The 26,708-nt window shown below is 43.7% G+C and overlaps 1 protein-coding gene across 3 annotated transcripts in view; it reads right to left on the bottom strand.

The window, feature by feature from the left end:
• The window catches only part of MYO10 (myosin X), a 199,964-nt gene that overhangs the window by 109,633 nt on the left and 63,623 nt on the right, over window positions 1–26,708 (bottom strand). For all 3 annotated transcript variants that reach the window (XM_059694746.1, XM_059694748.1, XM_059694747.1), the window contains one exon: window positions 6,344–6,502. In XM_059694746.1, the coding sequence (XP_059550729.1) occupies window positions 6,344–6,502 (159 nt within the window). The remainder of the gene's footprint in view (window positions 1–6,343; window positions 6,503–26,708) is intronic.

Here is a 26,708-nt window from a genome sequence, read left to right as displayed (position 1 = left end):
CGATGTGAGAGAAACACGTTGATTGGTTGCCTCCTGCATGCACCCCAGCCAGGGCACTAGGGCACGGGCCGGGGAAGAGCCTGTAACTGAAATCAAACCCGGCCAACACTCTATCCACTGAGCCAAGCTGGCTAGGGCTGGTTGCTGCCTTTTAGAAATGCTAACACCTTTGGCTTGATAGAAACAGGCTTCAAAGTTAATGCAGGAACAACATCAAATACATTTACAGATTCCGTCTGGAACGCCACCTAACCAAAGAAGAGTATTTTTGAAACACCTAAAAATACGTTAGCTGTGAAGAATCTTTGTGCTGACATGAGCATTTATCCTTAGACACAGCCCCACGTCGTTAAACGGGCTGGTTTGATTCTGATCTCTGCACTGTTTGTTCAACAAGACCAACAAACTAACCGAAGGGCTGGGTGGAACAGCACAGCTTCCTCGGAGCCCTTTCCTGCCCCCTAATTGCAGGCGTGCCCCAAGCTCCCCACAGCTCTCTCCCTGATGTGGTTTTGGGCCATTCCTTCAGGGCTGGGACAGGAGTCTCCGTGCAATTGACCCAGAGCATGACAAACCCTTTCCTGGAGAGAATGGGCTTCTCTTCCATTCGGAGGGAAATAGAGCAGCCACACCACAAGCCTTGCGTGGCAGTCCCTCCGCTCTGGACACAGCGCTCACCTTCAAGACAACAGAAACCTCATCTACTCTTGTCAACACTGTGTTTAGATCCTGGGTACATAACAATTTGAAATGGCCCAGGCTTCAGAGACCAAGGCTCCAGAAACTACAGTACATCAGGCACCCAAAACCCACCTCCCCTCCCCTGGCTGCCCGGACCAACGGTGCCAGGTTTTCAGGGGCTTGATGAGGGGTGTCGTTAAAGATAATCCTGTCTCCTTCACCTCCCCCAACTCCTCATATCTGCTCGAGTCTTGCTCACTACCATGTAGACCCTCGTCTAAAACCCTCAGTTTCTTACCTTTGAATTACTGCAGCACTCTCTGAGCTGACTCTCTCATCTCACATCACTTCCTTATCAGCTCTTTTAAAAATTGTTCTCTGGTAGATTCTCTCTTCATTAACCTTTAGCAAAGACGGCATAGTCTGTATGACACTGAGCCCAGACTTTGCTGACTGGCTTTAAGGAAGCCAGGGTTTCTCCACCTCGGCCCTTCTGACGTCTTGGACCAGGTGACTCTTGGTTGTGGGGCTGTCCTGTGCACTGTGGGACCTTTATGAGCATCCCCCACCTGCCAAACACCATTAGCATTCTCTTCCTTAGCTGTGACAATCAACAGTGCTTCCAGATATCGCCCATGTCCCCAGGGGCAGCATCACCTGCTTAAGAACCACGGTTTCGGGGTTCCCAGACCCAGCCTGACTACATACATCTCAGCGTTCCCAACCAAACACCAGAGTCCATAAGCAAAGAACCTCCCAATGCAGTGAGGCCATCGCACCAAATTCACTCTCATCTGCATCTTCATGCGTGGTGTCTCACTAGCCTTTCCTTCCAACCAACTCTCCGTAGTGTCATGATGGCCCCTGCTCCATAGGGCTTTTCACACCCGGCTCAGGTTTCCTTGCCCACCTATTACCTCCTTGTACCACAAACACACACCCTGCCCTTCCACTCCCTGAGTCTTCAGGAACTTACAGAGGGAGGCTGCCTTCACCAGGTCTCCTCAGTGGTAGGAAGGGACAGAGGAGGGCGGGACCCTCGTCAGACCTTCTCCAAGGGGTGAGACCATCAGGGGCAAGCCTCCATGTCAGGAAGCCCAGAGGCAAGAGATTCAAGGTGCAAGTTTGGGATGGGTTCGCAGGTAGGGAGCTGAAGTGCTGAGCTGGGCTCTCGCCTGGGAAGTCACCAGGGGATGGGAAAGGCTGACATGGTGGAGCCTTAAGCAGGAGGAACCTGGAGTTCCAGGAAGGGGGGGCCTCTAGAACAGTGATGGTGAACCTATGACACGCGTGTCAGAGGTGACACGTGAACTCATTTTTGGGGTTGATTTTTCTTTGTTCAATGACATTTAAATATATAAAATAAATATCAAAAATATGTCTTTGTTTTACTATGGTTGCAAATATCAAAAAATTTCTATATGTGACCTGGCACCAGAGTTAAGTTAGAGTTTTTCAAAATGCTGACACGCCGAGCTCAAAAGGTTCGCCATCCTGCTCTAGAAGCTGGGCCAGCCCTCAGCTGCCAGCCAGCAAGAAAGCGAGGACCTCAGTCCCAAGTGAACTCTGCCAGCATCAGGAACGAGCAGGAAGTGGGTCCTCCCCCAGAGCCTCCAGAAAGGCTAGCTCTCACCTATGTTGTAAGTCAAGCCATCTTTTCCCTCCTTTAAATGTACAGACGGGCGTCACTCAGAGTTGGGATAGAAGGCGAAAAGCCGTGCTTTTCTCACAGGGGGCTCCTGACGGTAGGCACCCACTGCCAACAGCGTCAGCAATGATAGGAAAATCATGGTGGCTGCTTTATGGATAAGAATCTAATTATCCAAGTCTCACAAGGAAGGCATACAGGCAAAATTAACTGAGTCGACCTGCAAACTGGATGTGCAAAGATCCTGTGTTTTGCCCCTCAAAGGAGAGGAAAAGATCTTCACTTCAGGGGAAAAAACAAAAACAAAAACAAAAAAACCACCAAAAACAAGATCCTAACCACAGGGTTTACTTGGGAAATTTATTATTTTTCCAATAGCATTGATTTTTATTCATTCATGTTAAGTCACCTGGATTATCTGTTGAATTTAAATGCTTATTAATATAAATGGCTGAACAAACCTATTTCAATGGTTACTCAATATCCCACATAGTTAGGTCACTTCAACACAGCCTCACAACAACTCCCACACCAAACAGTACTTCATTTTGTCCATTTAAACCCACTATTACTACCATGCTATAGGGTCTTTACCTGTCAAGTGTACAAGATGAAGAAAAAATTTAGTTAGATAGGGGTTGCACCTGGAAAATAAGTTTTGTAAACTCCATACACATGTTCAAAACTGCTGGGTTCCCAGTCCATCTATGAACTCCAGGGTTGCCAGTATCATGCGCAGCACATGAAAGCCACACTATCTGACTAGCTTATTAATTCTGCATAAATCAGGCCAATCAATGTGTCAACCTGTGCACAGACCATGCACTTTTAACTGAACATGGCAAAATATTCACTCTTTTGAACTTTACATCATCATTTGATGTCAAACAATGAAGCAAATCCCAATAGTATATACAAAAACAGCTTTGCATTTACAAAAGATTGTTTCCCATGCTGATTAATCCAGCAGCTAACTCATTGGATTATGCAACTTTATCGAAGAAAAATAAATCAATGACTAGCAGAGCTATTAGTTGATCACTCATCAATTGACAACTTGCATCATTTATTCAGTGGTATATTAAACAGTGTATTGGAAGACAGATTAACTAATAGCTCCAAGCCTCCTGGCAATTTAAATGGAAATCACAAAATGTTTGAGACCCTATTTGGGAATACAAAGGATGTTTGACTTCCAATTTCCATTCTCAGTAGACTAAGAACAGGTCATTCCTTTGTTGACATGCCTAAGAGACATCACATTTTCTGTTCTGCTGATGCTATAAATTCAATACCAGTTCTCCAGCCACATCAGTTATGAGTGTAGAGTATATCATGTAACCTCAGATCTCTAACAGTGGAAGAGATGGATGCTGATAGAATAATGCTGTTTCCTTTGATGGGACAACTGAGCACCCATCTTCCTCCTCCTCAGATGATGTCTTCAGCATGTTAGATCAGTGAGGAATGGTTTCATCTCATAACCAAATTAGAGTGAAGATATTGGCCACAAAATACACACGCCCCGTTTTTTTAAAAATTCTGAATCTTGGGCAACTGTCCTCTTGTAACTACTTTACAGTTTCTAAAGCAGTTATTGTTCAAAGCTGGAAGAACTTAAGTCTTCTGAGATGAGCTTGTGAATGAATGGAGGGAGGTAAACAAAAAATAAAATTTAAAAAGATGAGGTCTGACAGGGGAGCAGCTGGATTAAAAAAATAAAAAAAGGAACAGTAATTTCAGGTTCATTCCAACTATAATGCAGGTTATTCTGACTTTAAGGTAGTACCACATGGCATACTTCTGAGTCCATTCCCGAGATACTCTCTTGTGCTTATCTCTGTCTGTGTTTTAGATCCCTGCAATCTCTGGCCCTAAGGGGTCATCTGGGTTTGGATCACATAGCAGTGAACAAATGGATAAAAGCACTTTAGAGCCTGGTCGGCTTGGTTCAGTGGTTGAGTGTTGACCTACACACCAGTAGGTCATGGTTCGATTCCCAGTCAGGGCACATGCCTGGGTTGCGGGTTCGATCTCCAGTGTGGGGTGTGCAGAAGGCAGCCGATCAATAATTCTCTCTCATCATTGATGTTTCTCTCTCTCTCTCCTTCTCCCTTCCTCTCTGAAATCAGTTAAAATCTATTTTAAAAATAAATAAATAAATAAATCCATTGGGCAGTATTTTTCGCCTCCTAATTGACTTACTTGTGCTTGACTATTACATGTAGAGAAAGGACTTACATGAAAAGAGATGAGTTCTGAAGTACTCACCTACAAGAGACATACACCAATAAAAACTATTTCAACCTAGCTTCACATTTCATTACCTACCAGAACTGGTTCTTTCTGATATGTATGACATTTACTATACAAACATATATTGCACAACCACCAGGTGCCTGGCAATGTCCTTGGCTCCAGAAAGACAAAATAAGTAAGTCCTTGACAAACTGAGGAAAGAATGTGCTATGTAAACAAGTAGCTACATGGAATTGTCGGATACTTAATGCTAAAAACACAGTGCAGTACATGGGAACTCGGACACCCATGCCTGAGCGTTCCCTGGGAAGAGGGCATTCACTGCTGCCCACGAGATTTCTGAGATGGAAGCAGAGGAATAAATGTGCGTCCCGCCAGCACATGCAAGACACAGAATACACCGCCACTTTTACATAGACATGTATGAACGTTACCTTGTCTGAAGAACATATGGAAAACATTTTAAATCTGAAGACTTAGTGTAAGCAAACTCAGCACATCAGAGGACTACAACATGAGGAAACTTCTCTAGACAGGGCTGTTTGAAAACATTTGGCAAACATTAGGTCGATCTGGCAAAATGACACTTTCCCAATGCAAAGAGAAGGCAAATAAATATGCTTGTTAAAAGATGAATAAAATGAAGCCCCACACCCCCAGACCTCTCATTCCTCCTCTTTCCCAACTCTTCTCTCCTGGTCTAACGTAGATAACTTGGAGGACCCTAATTCCTAAGCGTGCCTCAAGCATCAGTTAGGACCTACTCGCTGTTCGAAAAGCTGACATTACCCTCCATCATAATCACAGAAATATTAGCCAAGTTCAGTGTAACTCCGAAAGAACAAAAATTATTCAAAGATGAAGTGTTGTCACAATATTAAAATGTTTTATTAAAAGTTATATGAATTTGAACTTGATCGGAAAACACACACACACACACATATATAAACAGTTGCCCCAGTCTACTGTAAAAACCTGCAAACAGGCAGATAAAAAAATGGATAAAATCTGCAGGCCATTCTATCTTGACGATAATGTAATATATATGTACTTAAAAGTAAACGATGGTTATTATAGGAGTTTTAAATATTACTTTATAATACAGAAATAGTCACATTTCATAAACATTGAGGGAAACATGTACATGTCTGCTTCGTAAGGACATGTATCCATTCAAAACAGATCCCACAAGTAAAGTAGATGGTTTCCCTTGAATCCAAATATATCCCTGGGTGGGATCCAGAGCCAGAAAAAAAAAAGGAAATCATAAAAGGAGAAAAATGCATAAGCTCAGGTACATTGCTTTGCAAATCCACATTTTCCCAACCCTTAATTGAGGAAGTCAAACCACTCCTCCTGGCTTCTTTATACAGCAGAACACATACAAACAGAACACATTCAGGAGAAGAAAGGTCAAATTACCCTTCAATTTAAGTAATCCCTCTAATGAAATCATGGCAATAAACACAGAGAACATGATTTATTGAGCCACATTTCTAATTTGGCAAAACATTTGAACACATAGTTTTACTTACCTTAACTAGGGGTTCTCAAAAGGCAGGAAGTACTCTTTGAAAACAATAATTTTGAAATTTACTGGGGCCATCACTTTGTAAGTTATAGAAATGTCTAACCACTATGCTGTACACCTGAAACTTGTATAATATTGAATGTCAACCATAATTGAAAATTAAAAAAGGAAGAAAAGACAGTCAAACCTGGGGGACTTTTAGAGGGCATCGAAGCGGCACTTACGTAAATCTGGTCTCTCTTATATCGCTGGTGTAGGTTGTGCATGATGGAGCCCCCGTGCAACTCCGTCAAGGTGGCCATGTCCTCCACGCCCTCCTCGTTCATGGGGTGCATGGCAGTCACCTTCTGGTGTGTAATTGTGCTCTGCTTGTATGTGAATACCTGAAAGAGGGGGTGGGATAAATTCAATTGTTTAGTTATCAGCAGCAAAGAGTTTCTAGAAGTTTCCTGAACGTACCATACAAACAAGACACATTTCCGCAACAAGATCCTGAATTGGCTAATAAAAAACAAACTGCAGAGAACTTTTTCATTTTTTTTTTTTGTGCCACCCATCTCTTTTTAAGGGAAGAAATTATCTTGACAGTTGCTGTTAGATGATCTTAAGAGACATTAGTTCGGGGCTAACCATCCTTCGGAAACCACAAAAATTATAACCTTAGAGTTCACTTCTCTGCCTATTTCTCCAACTGATCTAAATCAGTTAAGAAACTGGCTAACCAAGCTTTTAGAAAGCAGTTTGGTTTCACTGCATAATGTTTCACACGGGATCATATATTTCAAAGCTTCACAATAACATTCGTCCATTTAAGTGGTATGTAAACTCACTGTATGTCTACAGATTTGTTCAAAGATTGGAACGCATTTGCACAGGAATGTTTGAAAAATATCCCTGGACGCTCTCCTCTCACTATCGGGATACACTAGCATAGCATTCATGTGACCTTTAGGCAAAACAAACCCCCTCTCGGATTTAAAATAAAATTGGTTTGTTTGCTTGACAGCCTGTCTTCCTGAAAGTCCCAAATGCCCATGGTGAGTGCTGGACACCAGCTTTTTAGCATGTACTTGAGACAACTCTGATACTGTCAGGCTGATTTCCGAATGTGCGTGGATTTCTCAAACCTACTCAGTTCTCCTTTCTCACAACTGATTTGGTTTCAGGTTAACCATTTCAAGTCAGCTCCATCTGTTGACCAAGCCTGTCCAGCTTTACATGCAAACTCATGTAGTAACATCATTTAATTATGGAGTCTACTCCATATTTATTCACTTCACACTTTTATTACGTTCGTCCCCAAAACAAGAACTCCAAGATGCAAAAAAGCAAACCAAAAATAAACAAGAACCTAAAAGACATGAAAACACACACCCATTCTCACGTGTGCACATACACACACCAAACAACCTTCTGGAATATTTGCAGAACTTTATGACTGGGGATTCTGTTTTTGAATATTGACCAGTTGCCTACATGGCAACAAATGCTATGTTATTGCAAAAGAGAATGACACACCAAAAAAGGCAAAAGTACCAATTCGATGGTTTTCAGAAGCCTCGGAAAATGGCATGTTTTCTTTTTCTAGAGAAAAATTAAAACTTCAGCAGTGGCATTTCTTCCATGTGAACCACAAGAGCTGCTGAAAACCAGTCCTGAGACACTACTCGAGGCCAGGGCAGACACCCTGCTCGCCTTCTGAGGACCAGCCACTCTCCCCAACTGTTTCCTGTGCTGGGACACCCACCAGGAGATGCACCCCTCCCAGTAGCCCCACCCCTGGCAAGGTGGCCAACCCTGCCATGTGAGCACCCGCAGGCTGGGGCAGGCCTGGGGCCCTGGGAGGACGCTCCGGGTGGAGTTTGCCAGGATAACAAGGTGGTAAGAAAAATGCACAGGAACATTCAAGAGTGTGGAAACACTCAGGACACCCACGCTCGCATTTTAACTCATAAATACCAGGGAAGTAAGTTAAACAGAGAGATGAAGGCGAGAAGTACAGGTAGTTATGTTAGGGCAACATGGAAAATCCCAGAAGCAACAGCTGGAACCCTCTGCCTTCCCCAGCTTTCTACATGCCCATGATATCAATCCAGGCAGGTTTGCCAGAACCACCACCACTGGGCAGGTTTCTTGGTCTTCCATCGGAAGTGACTGTGAGGGTGGGCGCAGAAGCAGAACTTGGCGGGGCCAGGGGACGTCTGGTGGGCTGGGCGCACAGAAGCCCTGTGCGTCGTCCTCTCTCTGCTCCCAGTACTCCCGGGAAGGTCTCTCCTCACTGTTTGCTCAAAGCTCCCGCCAACACAACTGGCAGGCAGGTTACTCAAGTTCCCCGGAAACATCTTTCTCGTAGGAACCAAGACACGCCACTTCAGCCAGCAAAACTACCTCCTGCAAGCTCACCACCAGCAAGTCCTGACCAACATGAAAACAAACAACTTTTTCTACGAATTGTCTGGGTAGATGGAGAATCCCAGAATTTGAGGACAGAAAATTTAGAGTATTAAAATTGCCTGTATTTCTGTCGATTCTGCTTTTTTTTGGAAATAATACACACGGTACAACACTTAGACACTAAAATATATATGAATAGTGATTAAGTATTTATGACCTATGTAAACATTGCATTGTTTTTTAATGTGCTGGGAGCAGCAAGACCATTTGTGAGCACAAGTAAGCCCCTCAGAGCTGGTCACATAGCCACTGAAAAAAATGGCATAACCTGTAAATAGAGTTCCCCACCTTCTACACTGGTTTCCTTAGACATTCTCAGGAACACACTGAGTACACAACTGGGCCTGTGCCTATTCCAGGAGAGGGGCGATCAGGAGACCTAGAACAATCCTCACGACCTCAGGGAGAGGACATGATGATGGAAGAAAACAGTTACATAAACAAGAGGCTATGAACAGAAAAAGAAACATTCTGCTAAGATACAGGAGTGCAGCTGCTCAAAACAATGATTATTTCAAAGAAAGGGGGAATAGTAGAGAAAATATGTTTGTGAAGGAAAGGCAAAGAAAACCATCCACTTGGAAATGGGTTAATGTTTGCAAAGATCTTAGAATGATGTGTGGCACATCAAAGTGCTAAATAAGTGCCTGATAAATTAATTAAGAAAATTCATTCATTCTAGCAAATATTTCCTGGTGTGTTCTAAGCACTGGGAATATAGCTTACATTCCAATAAGGAAAGGGTGGGAAAACCCAAACATACCAGCAAGTATATAGCGTCACAGATGGTGAGGAATGTCTATGAAGACATCATGAAGGTTAGGGGACTAAGTACCAAGAGAGGTTACTTTATATTAGGTATTCTGCAACAGCCTCACTGGTAGGATAATATCCAAGTAGAAACCCTACGTTAGTAAGGGATGAAACTAGCCCCCTGAATTCAGGATGCTAATGCATACAGAGTGAGGCATACCCAGTTATTCATATGGAAAATAATAATACAAGAATAAACCCTGTGTTTTGCATACTCACACATATAAACCTACATTTGCCCCACATGATTGAATTTTCAAAGATTTCAATGGATTGATAAGACCAACAATCTTATTCAAGGATTTTTTAAATATATATTTTATTGAGATCAGAGAGGAAAGGAGAGGGAGAGGGAGAGATAGAAACATCAATGATGAAAGAGAATCATTGATTGGTTGCCTCCTGCACACCTCCTCCTGGGGATCAAGTCAGCAACCTGAGCATGTGCCCTTGACTGGAACTGAACCTGGGACCCTTCAGTCTGCAGGCCGATGCCCTATCCGCTGAGCCAAACCAACTAGGGCTCTTATTTAAGGATTTTTAAGGAGAGTCCTTATATGATCAAAACTCATTTCTATGTACAATAATCAGCAGGGTATTTAGTTGCACAAGGTTAGTCCAAAATAGCAGAAAGGAAAATTCTAGGTTTAAAGAATGGAATTCTTTTTCAGGAATAGACAATTGCCAACATACAATAACAAGATGTATCCCCAAAAACCCAACTCAGAATAAACTGAGTTACTTCAGTGAAGCATTTATCGGGAGAAATATAGTGAGGTTACAAAATGGAGCAAAATAAGGAAGATTAAAAGACAGGAAATCAATTTAGAGAAAATGTGGCCTCAGAACAAATAGGTCCTGTTATAGAATTACATGCCACTGGTCACAAGATGGACTGGGTTAAGCGTGGAGAACAAAGGAAACCAATCAACACTACTGGAAAAACAACTCACAGTAGGCTTGTCAAAGGCTGGGTCCACTTCTGTATGAAAAGGCATGGAGTCAATTAATCAGTTAAAACAGCTGAGCCATTATCAATCCCCTTTTATTTTTAACCTGAGGATAGTACACATTGCAAGGCAACCCCACCATATTTACACAACAGTTTCTATAATAAGGAGTGATGTACTAGTATACAGATTTTCTTTAAGTCATCAGGAACTCTCAGTCATAAAACCTAACTTTTTCTCTTGAAGAGAAAGAGGGCAGGGGGCAGTCTTACCATGTCCTCTCTTGATGAACAGATGGAATAGAGGGTATTCTCAATCTGGGAGACTTCGCCTCACGTTAGCCTGGGATTTCCCTTAGAGCAGTTCTCCAAGTCCTCCATTTTGCCACTTCCCCCAACCTCACCCCCGCCCCAGAACATGTGGCAATGTCTGTAGGCATTTTTGGTTGTCACAACTGGGGGGGATGGAAGAGTTTTTTGGGGAAGGTCAGGAATTATCCAGCCCAAATGTCAAGAGTGCCAAAGCTGAGATGCCCTGGTTTAGAAATCCCACAGCAGGCCAACCAACCAGCTGTCAATATAGATTCTAGAAAAAAATGATGAGAGTAAGCCAATGCCTAGAAGCAAAAGCTTTCATAAACAAAGAAAACAAAACAAAAAACAAGTATTTCAGAAACAATTAAAGACAGTAAATAGAGTAGATGTAAATCAAAGGCCAGAATGACAATATTATGTAACTTAGTTTTTGAGTCTTTCTTATTTGATGCAGCTAAAGAAGGGTCATGGTTATGATGATAATAATGATGAAGATTACTACTAGGCATTGTGTTTGCTTACATTTCTGTATTTCTAATTGTACTGTGTTATGGTCAGACACTACGGTCCAGCGGTCGCCAACCGGTGGTCCATGGACCAATGGTGGTCCGTGAGGTCTGAAAGGTTGGCGACAGCTGCTATGGTCCATACCATTTCTACTTTTGTCTACCTGGCCCGGGGCTCTTGTACCTGCTGTTCCCCTGTCTGGGTCCTGCTACTCTCTTCCTTGAGGTCTCAGCCCAAATGTTACCCTCTCAGAAGACACCTGTCACATGTCTTCATAGCTCATTATGACAGTTTATAATCACTTATCTGATCTATTATCATACTTGTTTAAAACCACCTCATTTCCACCAAAACCTACAGTAAGAAATATATTTATACTTTAAACTACTATATACATCTATAATAATAAAAGCAAAATATGCTAATTAGACCAGATGACCTTCCGGATAAAGCCAGAGCTGTGAGGGAAGCCCGGGTCTTGGACGCCTGCCCGTGGACGGAGGGAAGCCGGTGCTGGCAGCCGGGGGAAGGAAGGCCTACTCTTGCACAAATTTCGTGCATCAGGCCGCTAGTAGTTTAATAAAACACACCACAATATTCGATGCATCCCAATACTTTCTATTCTATTTCTCTTAAATGCTGGATGTGGCCCTCAGACTGATTTCACATCTCGCTATTAGGAGTTGCAAACCACAATTTGAACTCTACTCTATGAGGGCAGGAAGCATGCTGAGCTTGCTCCCCAGTGCCCAGCCTTGGCCCACTATACAGACTCAATAATTACAGAAAAGATGGTTCTGTCCTTCAAAATGGGTATAATATAGAAGGAGAGGCAGAATGGAATAATGATTTTTTTCAAGTTTTTATTGATTTTAGAGAGAGAGGGAGGCAAAAGGAAAGAAAGACATCATAATGAGAATGGAGCATCCATCAGTTGCCTCACACCCCAACCAGGGACTGAACTCACAACCTAGGCTTGAGCCCTGACTAGGAATCAAACCTACACCCCTTTGGTGCATAGGACAATGCTCAACCAACTGAGCCACACTGGCTAGGTCCCAAAACATGGTCTTGGAGTCAGATCTGGGTGGATTTGTTTCTCCTAGCTCTATGCTACCTACAGCTCAGGGACAATGAGCAAGATAACCTCTGGCTCACAATTTTCCCCATCTGAAAAATAAGAAAGGTAATAATAATAATAATAATAATACCTAACCCAGAGAATTATTGTGAAAACAAAATAATGTAGATAAAAGTCACAGTAATTGGCACCACTAGAGCTCAGTAAAAGTTGCTATTTCTGTGAGAGGGATGCAATGCTAGGAACAACACAGAACATTCTATAAGGAAATAATCAGAGACTCGGCATGGGTGGGAGAGCTCCCACTCCTTAGGCAAGGGCTGAACCCCAGCTGTGCAGGAGAAGGGACTGAGCCAGAGGAGGGCTGCACAGTTAGTTCTTCATATTCCATAGCAATCTCTTGACTTGTGTGCTGATGAAAACTATCTGACATAACACTTTCTTCTTCTATTTTAATCCCTTTGCACAAATCTGGGTGGCCTTGTTTCGATTTTCCCTGGAATTCTACATTATATCTGGGGATGCCTCTCAATTTATTTTCTTTCTTTCATTTGCTTACTGTCGCCTTAACTCACAAACTAAAGTATGATCCATGACAAAGCTTAAGACGTCTGCCTCCTGACGTGGCTAAAATGAGCAATCATGTAAATAAAAGATGAGCTTCCTCATGTTAAGCTTCACCGACTCAAGCCATGCTCTTAAGACAAGTCTAAAAGAAGCCGACCACTTAACTGAAAATCTGCCCTAGCCTGTTATTGTGTTGCTCTGTCGCAGGAGACTGGAGAAAGTATTTGGGGCATGAAAATGTACACTCCACTAGAATGTTCCATTGGGATCTAATCCAAAGCAAAATTATACATGTCTAATGGGGGGAAAACGGTGCTTTCAGCTCCAATTTGTCAGACACTTAGCATCCTAATAACCATAGCACGGGGGGTTAAAATGACCTCGATATAAGTAAGTTCTTGTTGCTTTGACCTCCTTTGCGTGAGTTTGTTAGATAACCGACTACAAAACACAGATAAAGCAAGACTGATATCTTCTTTTCCAGAGACTCACACTGGTTTGTGAGATTAAGTCCCTTAATCTCCCCTGTTGTCAGCTTTCCGATGCCCAGTGCAGCATTTGGGCACAGAACCACAATGCAGAAGCAGGCTGGGCAGAGAAAACCGAACTTACTGAGTGCTCGCTGCCTGCACCAGGCACGTGGCTTACATTACCTCACTTGATCCTCAGGGGGGAGGAAATACTGTTGCTCATTTTTTAAAGGATGAATTCACAAAAGATCAGAGAGGTTAGGAAACCTGCCCAACAGCACACAGCACAGCTAGCACGGAATTCCTTGGGAGAATGGAAAAGCATGCATGTTGGAGGGACACTAGCTTACAGATGGGCTTTGCATCCAGCTCTGCCAACTTACTGGCTGTGCATCCCTGGGCACATATAGTGGAGCAAATGGGAAAGAACTCTGTGGCCCTCTGAACCCCAGAGCTGGGTGCAGAGGGGGAGGGGAAACACATCGCGCACTGCTTTCTCAGCATGCTGGGTTTAATGTCTCATTTATTCCATTATTTTTAATTTACTCTCTTTAGTCCCCCAGTCCTCCGTGCCATGCTGTGAGCGGGACCCTGGGAATACAATGATGAATTAAACACTCCTCCGTCAAAAAGCTTACCATCCACTGAGGGATCCGAAAAATAAACAGGCAAATCCTAACCAAGTGGTGGGGGCTGAAAGAGAGGCAATTGCCAGGGCATAATGGGAACTGGTCACATGGTCACGGAGGACGGCCAGGGAAGAGCAGACAGAGGCCGGGCTGCACAAGGCAGGTGCTTGGTGGGGTGCGGACGGGGCAGCGTGCGGACCCCATGTCCTGCAGTGGCAGTTGGCCTCTGACCTGAAGGAGCTGAGCGCCACGTAGGCAGGTAAGTGGGGGCAGACATTCTCTACCTGCTCACCGTCACGGATAACTCTAATATCACACGTAACACCAGCACTGCTTTTCTAGAGACCAGATACAAAGAAGAAATCTCACTACAAAACGCAATTCAGTGAGACCAACTTTCCAGAAACGCCCCCGGAAAGCAAGGTCTGAGTCTCCTCTGGGGTGACCCCTACCAGCACTGCGGTCCCCACATGGAGGGCCTCTCCCTGCTTTCACGCGCACAAGTAACGCACCAGGGAAAGCATCAGCAATGACATGCACAACCCGGGAAGATGAGGCTCTGCAGGCGAGCCCCCAGCAGTAAATGCTAACCACTGAGCAGGGATCTTCCTGATGGCCCTGCAGAGTCTGCAGGCAGACGGACAGGGGTGAGAACCTGAGAGTCCCACACACCCAGGCAGTTCCTCTGTGGATGCGTGTCTGCCGCCGGGGATGCAGAGCCACGCACACAGCAAGCAGTGCTAAAGGCAGCCAGCTCACCTGCTCGGGCAACGCTCACCACCAGGAAGGCCTAGATCAGTGATGGCGAACCTATGACACACGTGTCAGAGGTGACACACGAACTCATTATTTTGGTTGATTTTTCTTTGTTAAATGGCATTTAAATATATAAAGTAAATACCAAAAATATAAGTCTTTGTTTTACTATGGTTGCAAATATCAAAAAATTTCTATATGTGACACGGCACCAGAGTTAAGTTAGGGTTTTTCAAAATGCTGACACGCTGAGCTCAAAAGGTTCGCCATCACTGGCCGAGATGCTACCCTGGCCCGGACCCTCCCGGTGAACTTGAGAGAGAAAAGTGGACTAACTGTGAGAGTGAGTTGGCACAGTTGGAAGGAATGGCTAACACACACACACTAAAGAACACAATAGACTATTTGCATGTAAAGGAAATCAGACCTCAAATCTGAATTTATACGGAACATGAGCAATTGTGATTTTATAAAATAATTATGTAGATTTTTAAAAAATGCTAAACTACATTTCTTATTCACTAAAGAAAATTACATGTGTAAATTTTCAGGCAATTCTGCCCAAAGGAAGTCACCCTATTGTTCCAGCTGTGCTAGGACATGGCTCTAGACCAGGGGTGGGCAAACTTTTTGACTCGAGGGCCACAATGGGTTCTTAAACTGGACCGGAGGGCTGGAACAAAAGCATGGATGGAGTGTTTGTGTGAACTAATATAAATTCAAAGTAAACATCATTACATAAAAGGGTACGGTCTTTTTTTTCTTTTTTAGTTTTATTCATTTCAAACGGGCCTGATCGGCCCGCGGGCCGTAGTTTGCCCACGGCTGCTCTAGACAGAGGTTCTCAACCTGTGGGTCGCGACCCCTTTGGTGGTCAAACGCCTAAGACCATCCTGCATATCAGATATTTACATTATGATTCATAACAGTAGCAAAATTACAGTTATGAAGTAGCAACGAAAATAATTTTATGGTTAGGGGTCACAACAGGAGGAACTGTATTTAAAGGGCCAGAAGGTTGACAACCACTGCTAGAAGCTTCCTCGTGGCTTACACCACCGTGCAGGCCAAGTCCCCAGGGAAAGAAGCGGTTACTGCCCTTGACCTGGTCTTTCCACAGTAAAGAATTCAGTCTGCCGGAAAAGATCGTGCCATACAAATGTTTTTTCATTAAAGTTATACTAAAATCTGATAAAATTATTCTATGTGCATGCATAGTATAATCCTAGGCTTATTTTTTAGAATATATACACATGTGCATGCACCCACACATGCACATGCATATGCACACACACACCAGCAACTGTACTTTGGAACATTCATTCTAGATAATTGAAAACACTCATTTGCACAAAAACTTAAATGTTCATAGCAGCTTTATCTGGAATACGCAAAAGCTGAAAAAGTCGGCCCCGGAACCTTACATGCAGTATGATTCTATTTATATAATATGTTTGCAATGACACAATTACAGAGCATGGAAGACTTCACTGGTGTTTGCCAGAGGTTAAGGGGAAAGTGGGGGTGGCTGTAAAAGGCAGCATGTGGGGTCCTGGGGCTGATGGGACACTTCTATATCTTGACTGTATCAGTGTCAACACCCTGGCTGTGATCTTGTGTAAGATCACTGGGGGGAACTGGCAAAGGGTCCTGGGATCTTTCTATATTCTTGCTTTCATATGCATGTGGGTTTACAATGATCTCAAAACAAATGACGTCTACAAATACAGAGGGGAAAATACAGGAAGAAAATATATCATAACTCCATTGATGGGTTGCAAGTTTGTAGATGTTTTTAATTTTGTCATATATATATATATATATATATATATATATATATATATATATTTCTATGACACTTTTCTAAAAATTTTCAACATTTCTAGACTTACAAAGCTAAATCGGGCCAATCAATATAGCTATCAATGAACATATCTGGATACATACAACTGGTTCAATTTTTTTTAACTATTTTCAAAAAGCAACCAAAAATAAAACAAACTGATATACTAAACCTCCACCAAGAATCGCAAACTATTAGACGGATAAAGGGCTTCTCTTCTAATCCACTTGTCCTATGCATAGTAAATTCAGCCCAGAGATGAAACAGGGATGGGGTGAAAGTCCAGGAACCCCAATTCTTGGCCCAAACATCACTTGACACCCGGTACCTGTCTTAATGTCCTGGGCCTTTCCCTCCCACTGCACCTTGCAGGAACCTCTCCTGTCACCACATTATACTGTATCCTTTTCTTAAATCTTTATTACATTTACTGGGGTGACATTATTGTACGTGACACTGGATAATAAAATTATATAGGTTACAAGTGTAAGGGGTTAATATCCAAAATACCTAAAGGACACATACAACTCAACAACAAGAACAAAAACAATCCAATTAAAAAGTGGGCAGAGGACCTGAACAGACACTTCTCCCAAGAAGACATACCGATGACCAACGGATATATGCAATCTTTCTCATCTCTTCTTAGGAACCAGGGTGGCAAACTTTGGGCTCCTGCTCGGAAGTGGCTGGTTTCCTGGAGCAGCATGAGGAGGATCTGGGGCTCCCGGTGGCCAGTGGGAAGGAGGGAAATACAGAACAGAGATGTCTACAGTCGTCAGGGCCATGCCGCCGGCCTTGTACTGGACCGATCTGGGAGGACCAATCTCGTGAAAACCTCAGGGACATTATCGCCTACTGACACGTCTGGCACCACTGGCTTACTAACCGTCTGCTAAAGGGACGAGCACCAGCTGTCCTTCTATGGTGCGAGGAGCATATAAGGAGCACCTTGCATTTGCATGTAAAACCTAACTCCAAAGGCCGAGTTGTAAATCAACATTTTATTCCCTGGCTGCCTTGCAACTGCCTAAAACTGAATAATATTATAGTCATTCCTTAGCTGCTCTAAAGTGAAATGAAAAAGACACATTTGAGCCAAAATTGCACACATCTTGACATTTTAAAACAAAGTCACAATCAATTTTATGAATCCTAGCTTTAAGCACTATGTTTTTTGCATGCTACTCACTTCCAAGTGGCAAGTAAGAGATATGAAGCAAGGCACTTATTAATCCAGTGAACAATGATAGAATGACTCCAGATTCAAGACTGAAACCCAAAGTCATTGTTGGCTGTTAGTTTGGTGAAATATCTACAGGGGGCCAAGAGGCCAGCTTGGCTCAAACTTATGGTGCAAGAAGCAGAAGAAACCAAGTCATCCGGAAGATAATAGGAAAGGCCAGAAACGAAGCGCACAGCTTGGAACATGCAAGGATTCGTTCCCACACTGTCCCTCCCTGTTTGCTAACCCAACCCCTACTGCCAAGGAAACCTCGGGAAATGTCAGGGAAATGCTACTTTAATTACTATAAGGATTAGGAGGAGGCAGTAGGCTGGAAAGAGAAAAGACTAAAAAAATATGTCATTAAATGATGGCAACGATTCCTTTACTAGTAGAAATATATATTTAATAAGAAAAATTAATACTATGCACTGAGTTTTGGACCATGAACAACTTAAGGGGGCAAAAAAAATAATGCTTGCTTGTTTCCCCCTGAAAAGTATCAACAAAGAATTATTGTTTCTCTATCCATGTCTGTGAATGCAAAGGATATAAGAGCCTTGCACACCTGCTGTAGGAAATCAGGTCCAAGTATCTAAAAGCCAGAGTACCTGAGGTTCAGAAAGACTGATGGAAATTTGGTTTGAGTCTTAGTCTTGGCAAGAGGACAAAACCGGACGCATTTCCAAATGCCACGAGGGGCTGGCAGGAAAGCATCAGGCTGTGTACAGCAAGGCATCCTCAGTGTGGCCAAATCAGGTACACAGAGAGCTACAGCTCGGGCTGCAGTAGAAAACGCCAAGTCCTAAGTCTCGAGCCATCACTTGCTTAATCTATAGTATACACAGTAATTGTGACAGGTCATTATAGTCTCTGGCACCCCACTGACCCCAATTCAACGCCCGGCTCACATTCTTGCCATGTCCAATCAAGGCTGTGATATGAGAGAGAAACATCCACCAGTTGCCTTCCCGACATGTCCCTACCAGGCATCGATCTGAAACCCAGGTATGGAACAGGCAACTTTTCGATGCACAGGACGATGCTCAACCAACGAGCCATTCCAACTGGGCTGATATTTTCTTTAGCCAGTGGGAAATGTTTTCTTTAATATGGAAAAAGATCTTTCTTTAATCTATTAGTAGAGACACGACTAATAAACACTTAATGGATAAGTCCTCAAAAATCATTAAATGGAGTGAACTGAGAATTTTATTTCAGAAATATATGACAATAGGCTCTTTCTCAGGACCTTCTACTGCTAGAATGACCGGTCGCTATGATGTGCACTGACCACCAGGGGGCAGATGCTCAATGCAGGAGCTGCCCCCAGCCCACAGGCCCCAGGCCAGCCAAGGTGGGTGCCAGTGGGGGCCCCCTGATTGCCCCTCTGGTTGCCCTGCAGAGGGAGGCAACCAGCAGCAGCGGCGGCGGTGGGGGTGGGGGGGCCGGGCCAGCGAGCGGGCAGCACCAGGCCAGCCAAGGCGGGTGACAGCGGGGGGGCCTCCCAACTGCCCCATCAGTCGCCCCACAGATCGGCCCTGATTGCTGGCCAGGCCTAGGGATCCTACCCATACACGATTTTTGTGCATTGGGCCTCTAGTTGTAAATAAGATGTTACATGAACCAGATAGTATAGAGCTTTTTTTAATGAACTAATCTCTCAAATACAGTATTTATTCAGGCAGAAATGATGTAAAACCAGAACTCCCGGAAACTTTCACACTGTTTTTGTTAACTCTACAGAGGATTATAGGAAACTGAACTAGCTCCCAGGATAAGAATCCTGTTCGGGACTCAGACCTCTTTAAGAGGATATACCTGCCATTCCAAATGACTAACTGCGAGAGCATCAAAAAGCACCAGGATCGATTGAATGGGTGTCGTTTTTTAAAATCCTCCTCTAAAACGTGAAGACAAGCACTGGTAAGCACACCAGACCAAGAATCACTGTGAATACCTAGGTGGGGAGTAGTGAGTCCCAGCAAAACTCAGAGAGATGGCATCTGTGTGGTTCTCACACTGTCGGAGCATGAGACACTGGCAGCGTGCTTTAGCATGGCCATCACTAGGACGTAAACAAAATCAGCACCGTCACCTTGCTGTTCTGACTTGTTTCAGGGAGCCGTGTGTGGTACCAGAGGACGGGACCCAGAGTTACAGAGTAAGAGCCAGAGCAGAGGCCAGGCTGGGGTGGGCGGGGTGAGGGCCAACCTCCCGCTTTGGTGCGTCCAGGGATTCTCAGCGGAACTGTGAGTAGTGCTGCCCTTTGGTCCCTCCCCCGGAGGGTGTGACTGGGTAGAGGCTTGGAGTAGAGCCAGTAAATCGGGTGTTGGAATCAGCTATCAAGACGAGAGCAGGTGACAACTGGGAACCATGGAGCAGCACCTGAGACCACGATCGATCACTGTTATTACTGATGTACCTATGTATCTGGGTGTGACTGGATGGGGAAAGAGACTCCAGAAAAGGTGTCCTTAACAGCCAGCATGAACAGATGTGGATCTGAATTCAGGGTGCTGCCGGCATATGCAGACAGAATACACAGGACATTAGCCAACTGAATAGCTGGAAAGAAGGGCTTCAGGATCTGTGTGCTGGGTCACTTACCAGGACATTTGCAGGGAAACAAAGCTACAAGGCGGAAGATTTCAGAGATTTTAGCAGCAATTCAGTGCTAGGTGGCTAGAAAAACAAACCAGCACCCATATTCAACATTCTCTACAAGTCCAGGGTTCAAATCCCGGTTCCCCAATGCTCTCTACTTTGGTGAACCACCTTGTTACAGTTATAGAGACCATGTGCTTTAATTCCACAATTAGAGCAGGAGTCTGGGCAGCCGGGAGAAAGATGGACAGGCCTGTGGATAAGACGGAACTGGGGTGCACAGTCCAGCTGGCTCTGACAATTTCCCACTAACAGACTGTAACACAGCAATGAAGAAGGAAAAATAACACAGAAGAGCCTGAGCATTCCTGCCCTGAGAGACTCCCTGGTTTACATTTTACTCGCAACATGTGATGTTTTTCTGCTCTTAGAAGCCCTTGTGGAAAGATACTACGGCCTTGGTACTTCCTGCCACAGGAACAGTGTGGCCCTCCCACACCATCAGCTATATCCAATCTATAGTGTTCACATGGCTTCAGAGGAGATGCTATCATTGCCAACAAGGTACAATAAAAAACAGGCCGTAAGCCTTTATTTACAATGTCTGGCTGCTACGAATAAAGCTTAAACCAATGTATGCAGAGTTGGGGGAAGGTCCAACATACAAAGAGCTAACTTTGTTTAAAAAATAAAAAAAGAGGTGATTTAAAATGTTTGGAAGCTGCTTACATAACCCTAGAGACCCAGAAAGAGGTCTTATTCAGAAACAATGCACGTTTTCAAATGAATCCCTCTCTGAAGTCTTTCGCCGTGATATTAGGAGAATTAAGATATTACGGGTAATTACTCTGTGGATTGAGCTAAGCCTATTAAAATAGAGACCATATTTCTGTACAAAAGGTCAAAACAAATTATTAACAACACGAACAATTCTGTTAATCGGGCTAACACTCGACAGTAGGGCGGAATTTTCAGATTTTAGCAAAACGGCTTATAATGTCTTTCTTTGAACTGACACCAACATTTGCCTCTGCAAATTTAACACCCTTTAAATTATGCATGAGCAAGCATGAAACAGCGGGGCTGAAGATTAATTTTCATGTGAAAATTTCAATTTTCCCTCTTTCTCTGAGATAGAAAGGACGGTTATGTTTTCACGAGCTCCACGGACCATCACAACCGAGCAGCCTGTGGCCTGAGACACTAATAACTGATGCAGGCCCTCCTTCACCAAAGCCAAGTGCTCTTCGGACTTTTAACAATAGAAGCTGACTTCTGTGCCAACTCTTCCCGCAAATGCTTTTCATCAACAAGCTTTTTTGCAAGTGTGTCTAATAATAAAGCCCCTGATCTCTTTGTCCTAGCCTCATTATTCCAGACCCAGGCAAGCTCGGGGGCCTGGAGTGTTTTGAACTGGTCGGGCACAGAGTAGCCCACACGCGGGCACAGCCCTGTTCCCTGCTGAGATTAGCACAATATCTGATACCTAGACAAAGAGGACAGAATCATCGAAGCCATGAGACTAATCTTCTGGAGGGACTGTTAGGAGTGGGGGTAGTATTACACAATAAATAGATAATCAGGGAGCAAGTACATCCTTGGTTTCACAGTATAAAAATAGGCCCTTAGAAAATAGCACCGTAGAGAAAACCCTCTACACGTATCTGCACACTTCAGAAAATGTGGCCCACACCTGCCCAAGTTTAGAAAAGTGTAATTTCTGATGCATGTGTTGACTGAGATGGGGGTTTCAGTCTGCTCACCTGCCTTTTGCCAAAAGCTTTTTTGTTCAAAATGTATTGACTCCGTGCCTGGCACGTTCAAGGAGCTGAGGAAATAAAGACAGAACTGGTTTCTCTGGGTGTGGTTTCGGCTGGCTGCCAGGATGGCAGGGAATGGCTGCAGGAATGTATGAGAGCTGGTCAAGGGAAGGGGCGGATGAAGAAAATGATCCTGAACGTGCCCTAAAAGGTGCCATAACGAAGGTGCAGGGAGACCAACTCCACCAGGGAGATCACCTCCTCACAGGGGTCCTGGCACCTTCAGTGATATGACCTGACAGAAGTCAGTCCACTCCTCAGAACCTCCTATCTGTCCAAAGGCAGGAAAAAAACTCCCAGGTACAAGGCTGATGTGATCATCATCCAGGTGTTAACAATGCCCAGGTTGAAGGGACCTGGAAGAGTGGGCATCGCTTATGCCAAGGTAAGATACCTGCTATCACTTGGCAGTGGGCCCATTGGCTCAATCATCAAACTGTCAGAGGCTTGTTTCCTTGGAAACCCTGCTATGGCTTCTGGTTCCATGTCCCTGTTTTGTCTCATTCTGCTAGTACTCTGAGCCCATGGCCATACATTCCTGCAGCCATTCCCTGCCGTCCTGGCAGCCAGCCGAAACCACACCCAGAGAGACCAGTTCAGCCCCAGCCTCCACACGTCATCAGGCTGTCCACATGCTCCAGTTTAAATCATGTTCTCCACTCCACCCCTACCTTCCAAATGCCTATGGCAATGACCTACTTCCAAGTATTTTTGTAACTCATATGTGTATCTACATGCACATATGTGCGAATGCATATATATCTCCAGATATACATATATAATTATGGCAATTCTTATCTGTGTAATATGGCAATCAGCCCTCTGGGAAGTGCTCTTCGAATCCCCATTTTATAAATGAGAAAACTGAGGCCCAGAGACCTTAAACAACTTGCCCAAGGTCAGTGTGTGGCAGGCAGGGCTGGGAGTCAAAGGCCCATCCATCAGAGTGTACCAGGCCTACTGTGGAAATGTGGCTTTTGTGCTACCAGCGTGCACCGTATTTTCCTGTTTTGAAATATGTTCCATTTGTATCCATAAGGTCCTACAACTAGCTTATCTAACTTTGTTGTTGTTGTTGACAGCATTACAGGTGTTCCCCATTTTACCTCTGCCCCACTGCGGGCCCTCACCACATGGTGGTCTGTGTCCATGAGCTATATGCATAGATGCATGTAACTTCTTTGGTTAATCTCTTCCCATCCCTCTGTTCCCCCTTTGAGCTCTGTCATTCTGTTTCATGCATCCATGCCTCTGGACCTATTTTATAGGTCAGTTTATTTTGTTCATTAGATTCCGCGTATAAGTGAGATCATGTGATGTTTGCCTTTCTCCGACTGGCTTATTTTGCTTAGCATAATAATCTATCTAAACAGTAGCTCCTGCCTGCCCACTGTTAAAAATCAAGTTATAAATGGAGCAGTACTTTAAAACTGCATCTATGCTAAGCACTTGGACTCTTTCAGTATAGCACATCAAATGTATAGTGATGGGTAAAAACAGACTTTCTTTTTAAAGAAGTAACATAGTCACAGGAAATGGGACGCTAACACTTAACCAACAGCTCCTCGGTCTTCTGAACTTCCTTAATAGCATCAAAACTAGTTTGCACAAGTTAGGCAGAAGGGTTAAGTGAGGATACCAATAAATAATAATTACATGGTTACATAAGAACTTTAAATACATAACCCATATTCCTTCATTATAATTTATCCCAACAAACAAAAGGACTGACGCACAAGAGAGAAAATTGGGCAAAACAAGAAAAGTGGGTTGTCCCAAGTCCCTCAATGAATCAGCCGTTGACCTAGGTGCAAATCACAATCAACTCCTTTCTCCTTGTTTTCTGCTCCCCTCAATCAACCTGAGGAACTCTGCTCCATATTTCTATCCAGTTGTCCCTGTGCACCCCTGAAATTATTCTTTACATCATATTACTAGATAAAAAAAATTTTTCCAAGCAATTTTACCTACCTCTTTTTTCTTTGAATAATTCCTCTCTTATCCAACTCAGGGCTGAGTATTATTCATAAATCACAGAAAAAACATACATTTCACTGCTATCAGGTCCACATCCCATATTAACACAAATCTTTAATTTTCATATAGTTTTTCACTCTCAGAGCACCTCAGTGAGCTAAGAGGAGCAGAGAACAATGATTCCTGAAAATAAAGATCGCATCCAATGACACCATGGTTTATCCACTACACTCTCTCCAACAATTTGCCTATTTTTTATAGTCTCAATCAAAAAGGGCAAATGTGTCGTTATGAAAGTAGTTATGGTAAGAAAAGAGGAATATGAACAAACGAAGCAAGAAAACTTACTCAGTTTAACGTTTTGCTAGTTAATCTACCAGAACAGAAAGTCTACTTGTTTTCTGAAAAGCAAAAGATGGTCTTACACCATATTAACACAAAACTGGCACAAACATAATTCTAGAACCCAATCTACACTCAATGACTAATTCCAACTTTCCCCTGGTATATCAATTTTTGTCCTAAAAGTGTGTCAACCCAACTACGAAGCTAGGTGAAAATTACAGCAACACTAAGAGCTCATGTGATATTGACTGGATTATTCTCAGCGGTGTTTAAAGCCAGCTCTGAAGAACTCCAAGTTTCACTGAAACAAAGGGGTTGTTTCTGCCCACTCCTCCTTCTATTGTCTATAAAATCTATGAACTTCCAGTAACATTGTATTTGAACAAAATAATTCCATATATATATATATTTTAATAACTCTCTTAATTATCCTACCAAAACCTATAACTGAAGCCGTAACTAGCTGCCTTAAAACGATCAAAACCTTTATCTTTAAGCAAAAGGAATGAGAGTAATTTTAAATACCTGCTACAGAACTAAACCTCTTGCTGAGACCAGGCCCAGGAATCACAAGCCTGGGGTTGGGATTGCGTTTTCTGCTCTTGAAGCAAAAGATCCCTATTGTTGAACTAACTGCAGCAGGGACTCCAAACACTTAAGTGGGGCTGCTCATTATCAGTAGCCAAACAAGAAGTATAAGACAATGGAATGAATTTTTCCTAAAGCCTAATGTCTTCCATTTAAAATGTTATCCTCCTTTAGGGTGAAATTATGTCCTTCCACACACTGAAAGTGTATTAAAATTGTCTTAAAAAAATAATATGATGGCCCAGAAGTTATGAAATGTAAAAGATGGGCAAGCTCTCTGCTGGTCTCCTGGAATTTCTGGGTGGAGAAAGCCAAAGGCCTGGGAACCAAGAGGCTACAGCATCCAGGCACCAGACAATAGCAAATGCAGACTGATCATGGCTAAGTGTTCTCATGGGTGATTATTGATTTTGTTTTCAAAGTAAAATGAGGCGAAGCTACTGAAGGACCAATTAGGACATTACTATCTTTAAGTGTCCTAAGACTAAAAGGATTCAAATGCAGTTTCCTTCACAGCAAGCTTTTCGCAACACTGAAAACCACTTTGAAGTCACTGAAGGGTGACAGCCATTTCTGGGTGTGAGACAAACTGTACTAGAATGGACCTGCCAAGTCCCTTTTCGCCGCCCCGCCCCCCACCACCCACCACCACACACACCCAAGCAGAAAGGCTCAGAGAGCCCATTACTATAAAGAGAAATTTCCTAGATTCTGGTCATCGTGAAAGCACAGATTTCACTGATCATCTTCCAACGCCTTTCTTATCTTGGTTCTTTGTTGTCGAAAGTACAGGCACACCTCATTTTTACTGCACTTCGCAGATGTTGCAATTTGTACAAACTGAAGGCAAGACCTTCTACCAGCAAAAAGGTCACCCCCTCCTTTATTGCAATCCTCACTTCATTACAGAGGCCTGGACCTGAACCTGCCCTACAGGTGTGCCTGCAGCTAAAAGAGGATGAAGAGAAGCCGGTGGCCACAAACACGTTCCTCACTGGCCAGTTGGTATTAAAAGGAAGGGAAAGTCATCACTGTGCAGGGCCTGCCACTGGGACGACTCTTCATAATACCTGGCGGGCACTGAGTACATAGGATGTGAGCACATCCCTAGGCACCTCATGCACTCCCTCCCTCTTCCTCCAGCCGCCCCTGAAAGACCAGTATTCCCATCACCATCTCCCAGATGGAAAACAGAGAATTAATGTCATGCAATTGTCCAAAGGTGTCCAAAGTCAGGGGGCAGTCATAGCGAGGACTCCACCCTCTATCACCAGTCACATCTGATCTCTAAGATGCTCCTCTTCAGGCCATTCAAGATAAATCACGTTCCCAGGCCCTCCACACAGCTGTAAGTAAGTCAAGAACACAGAACTCATCTCCAGTCCTTCATCCATTCAGGAGTTATTGAACAGCGCCTGGGTGGCACCGTTCTGGGAGGTGATACAGAGGAACAAACACGGTGTCCACCCTCATGGAGCACAGAGTCCAGGAAGGGAGACACGCACAACCACACACATTTCTTAAGGTCCCTGAGAAACAGTAAAACATCCAAATGGGACTCAGATGGGACTCATATCCCAGAGAAGACAGTGTTGGTATGAACTGAGTTTCACTGATACTCAGAACCCTAATGAAAGGCAACC

The sequence above is a fragment of the Myotis daubentonii genome, chromosome 4, assembly GCF_963259705.1.
Source record: "Myotis daubentonii chromosome 4, mMyoDau2.1, whole genome shotgun sequence".
Classification (NCBI taxonomy): domain Eukaryota; kingdom Metazoa; phylum Chordata; class Mammalia; order Chiroptera; family Vespertilionidae; genus Myotis; species Myotis daubentonii.
This window is presented reverse-complemented; position numbering and strand designations above follow the sequence as displayed.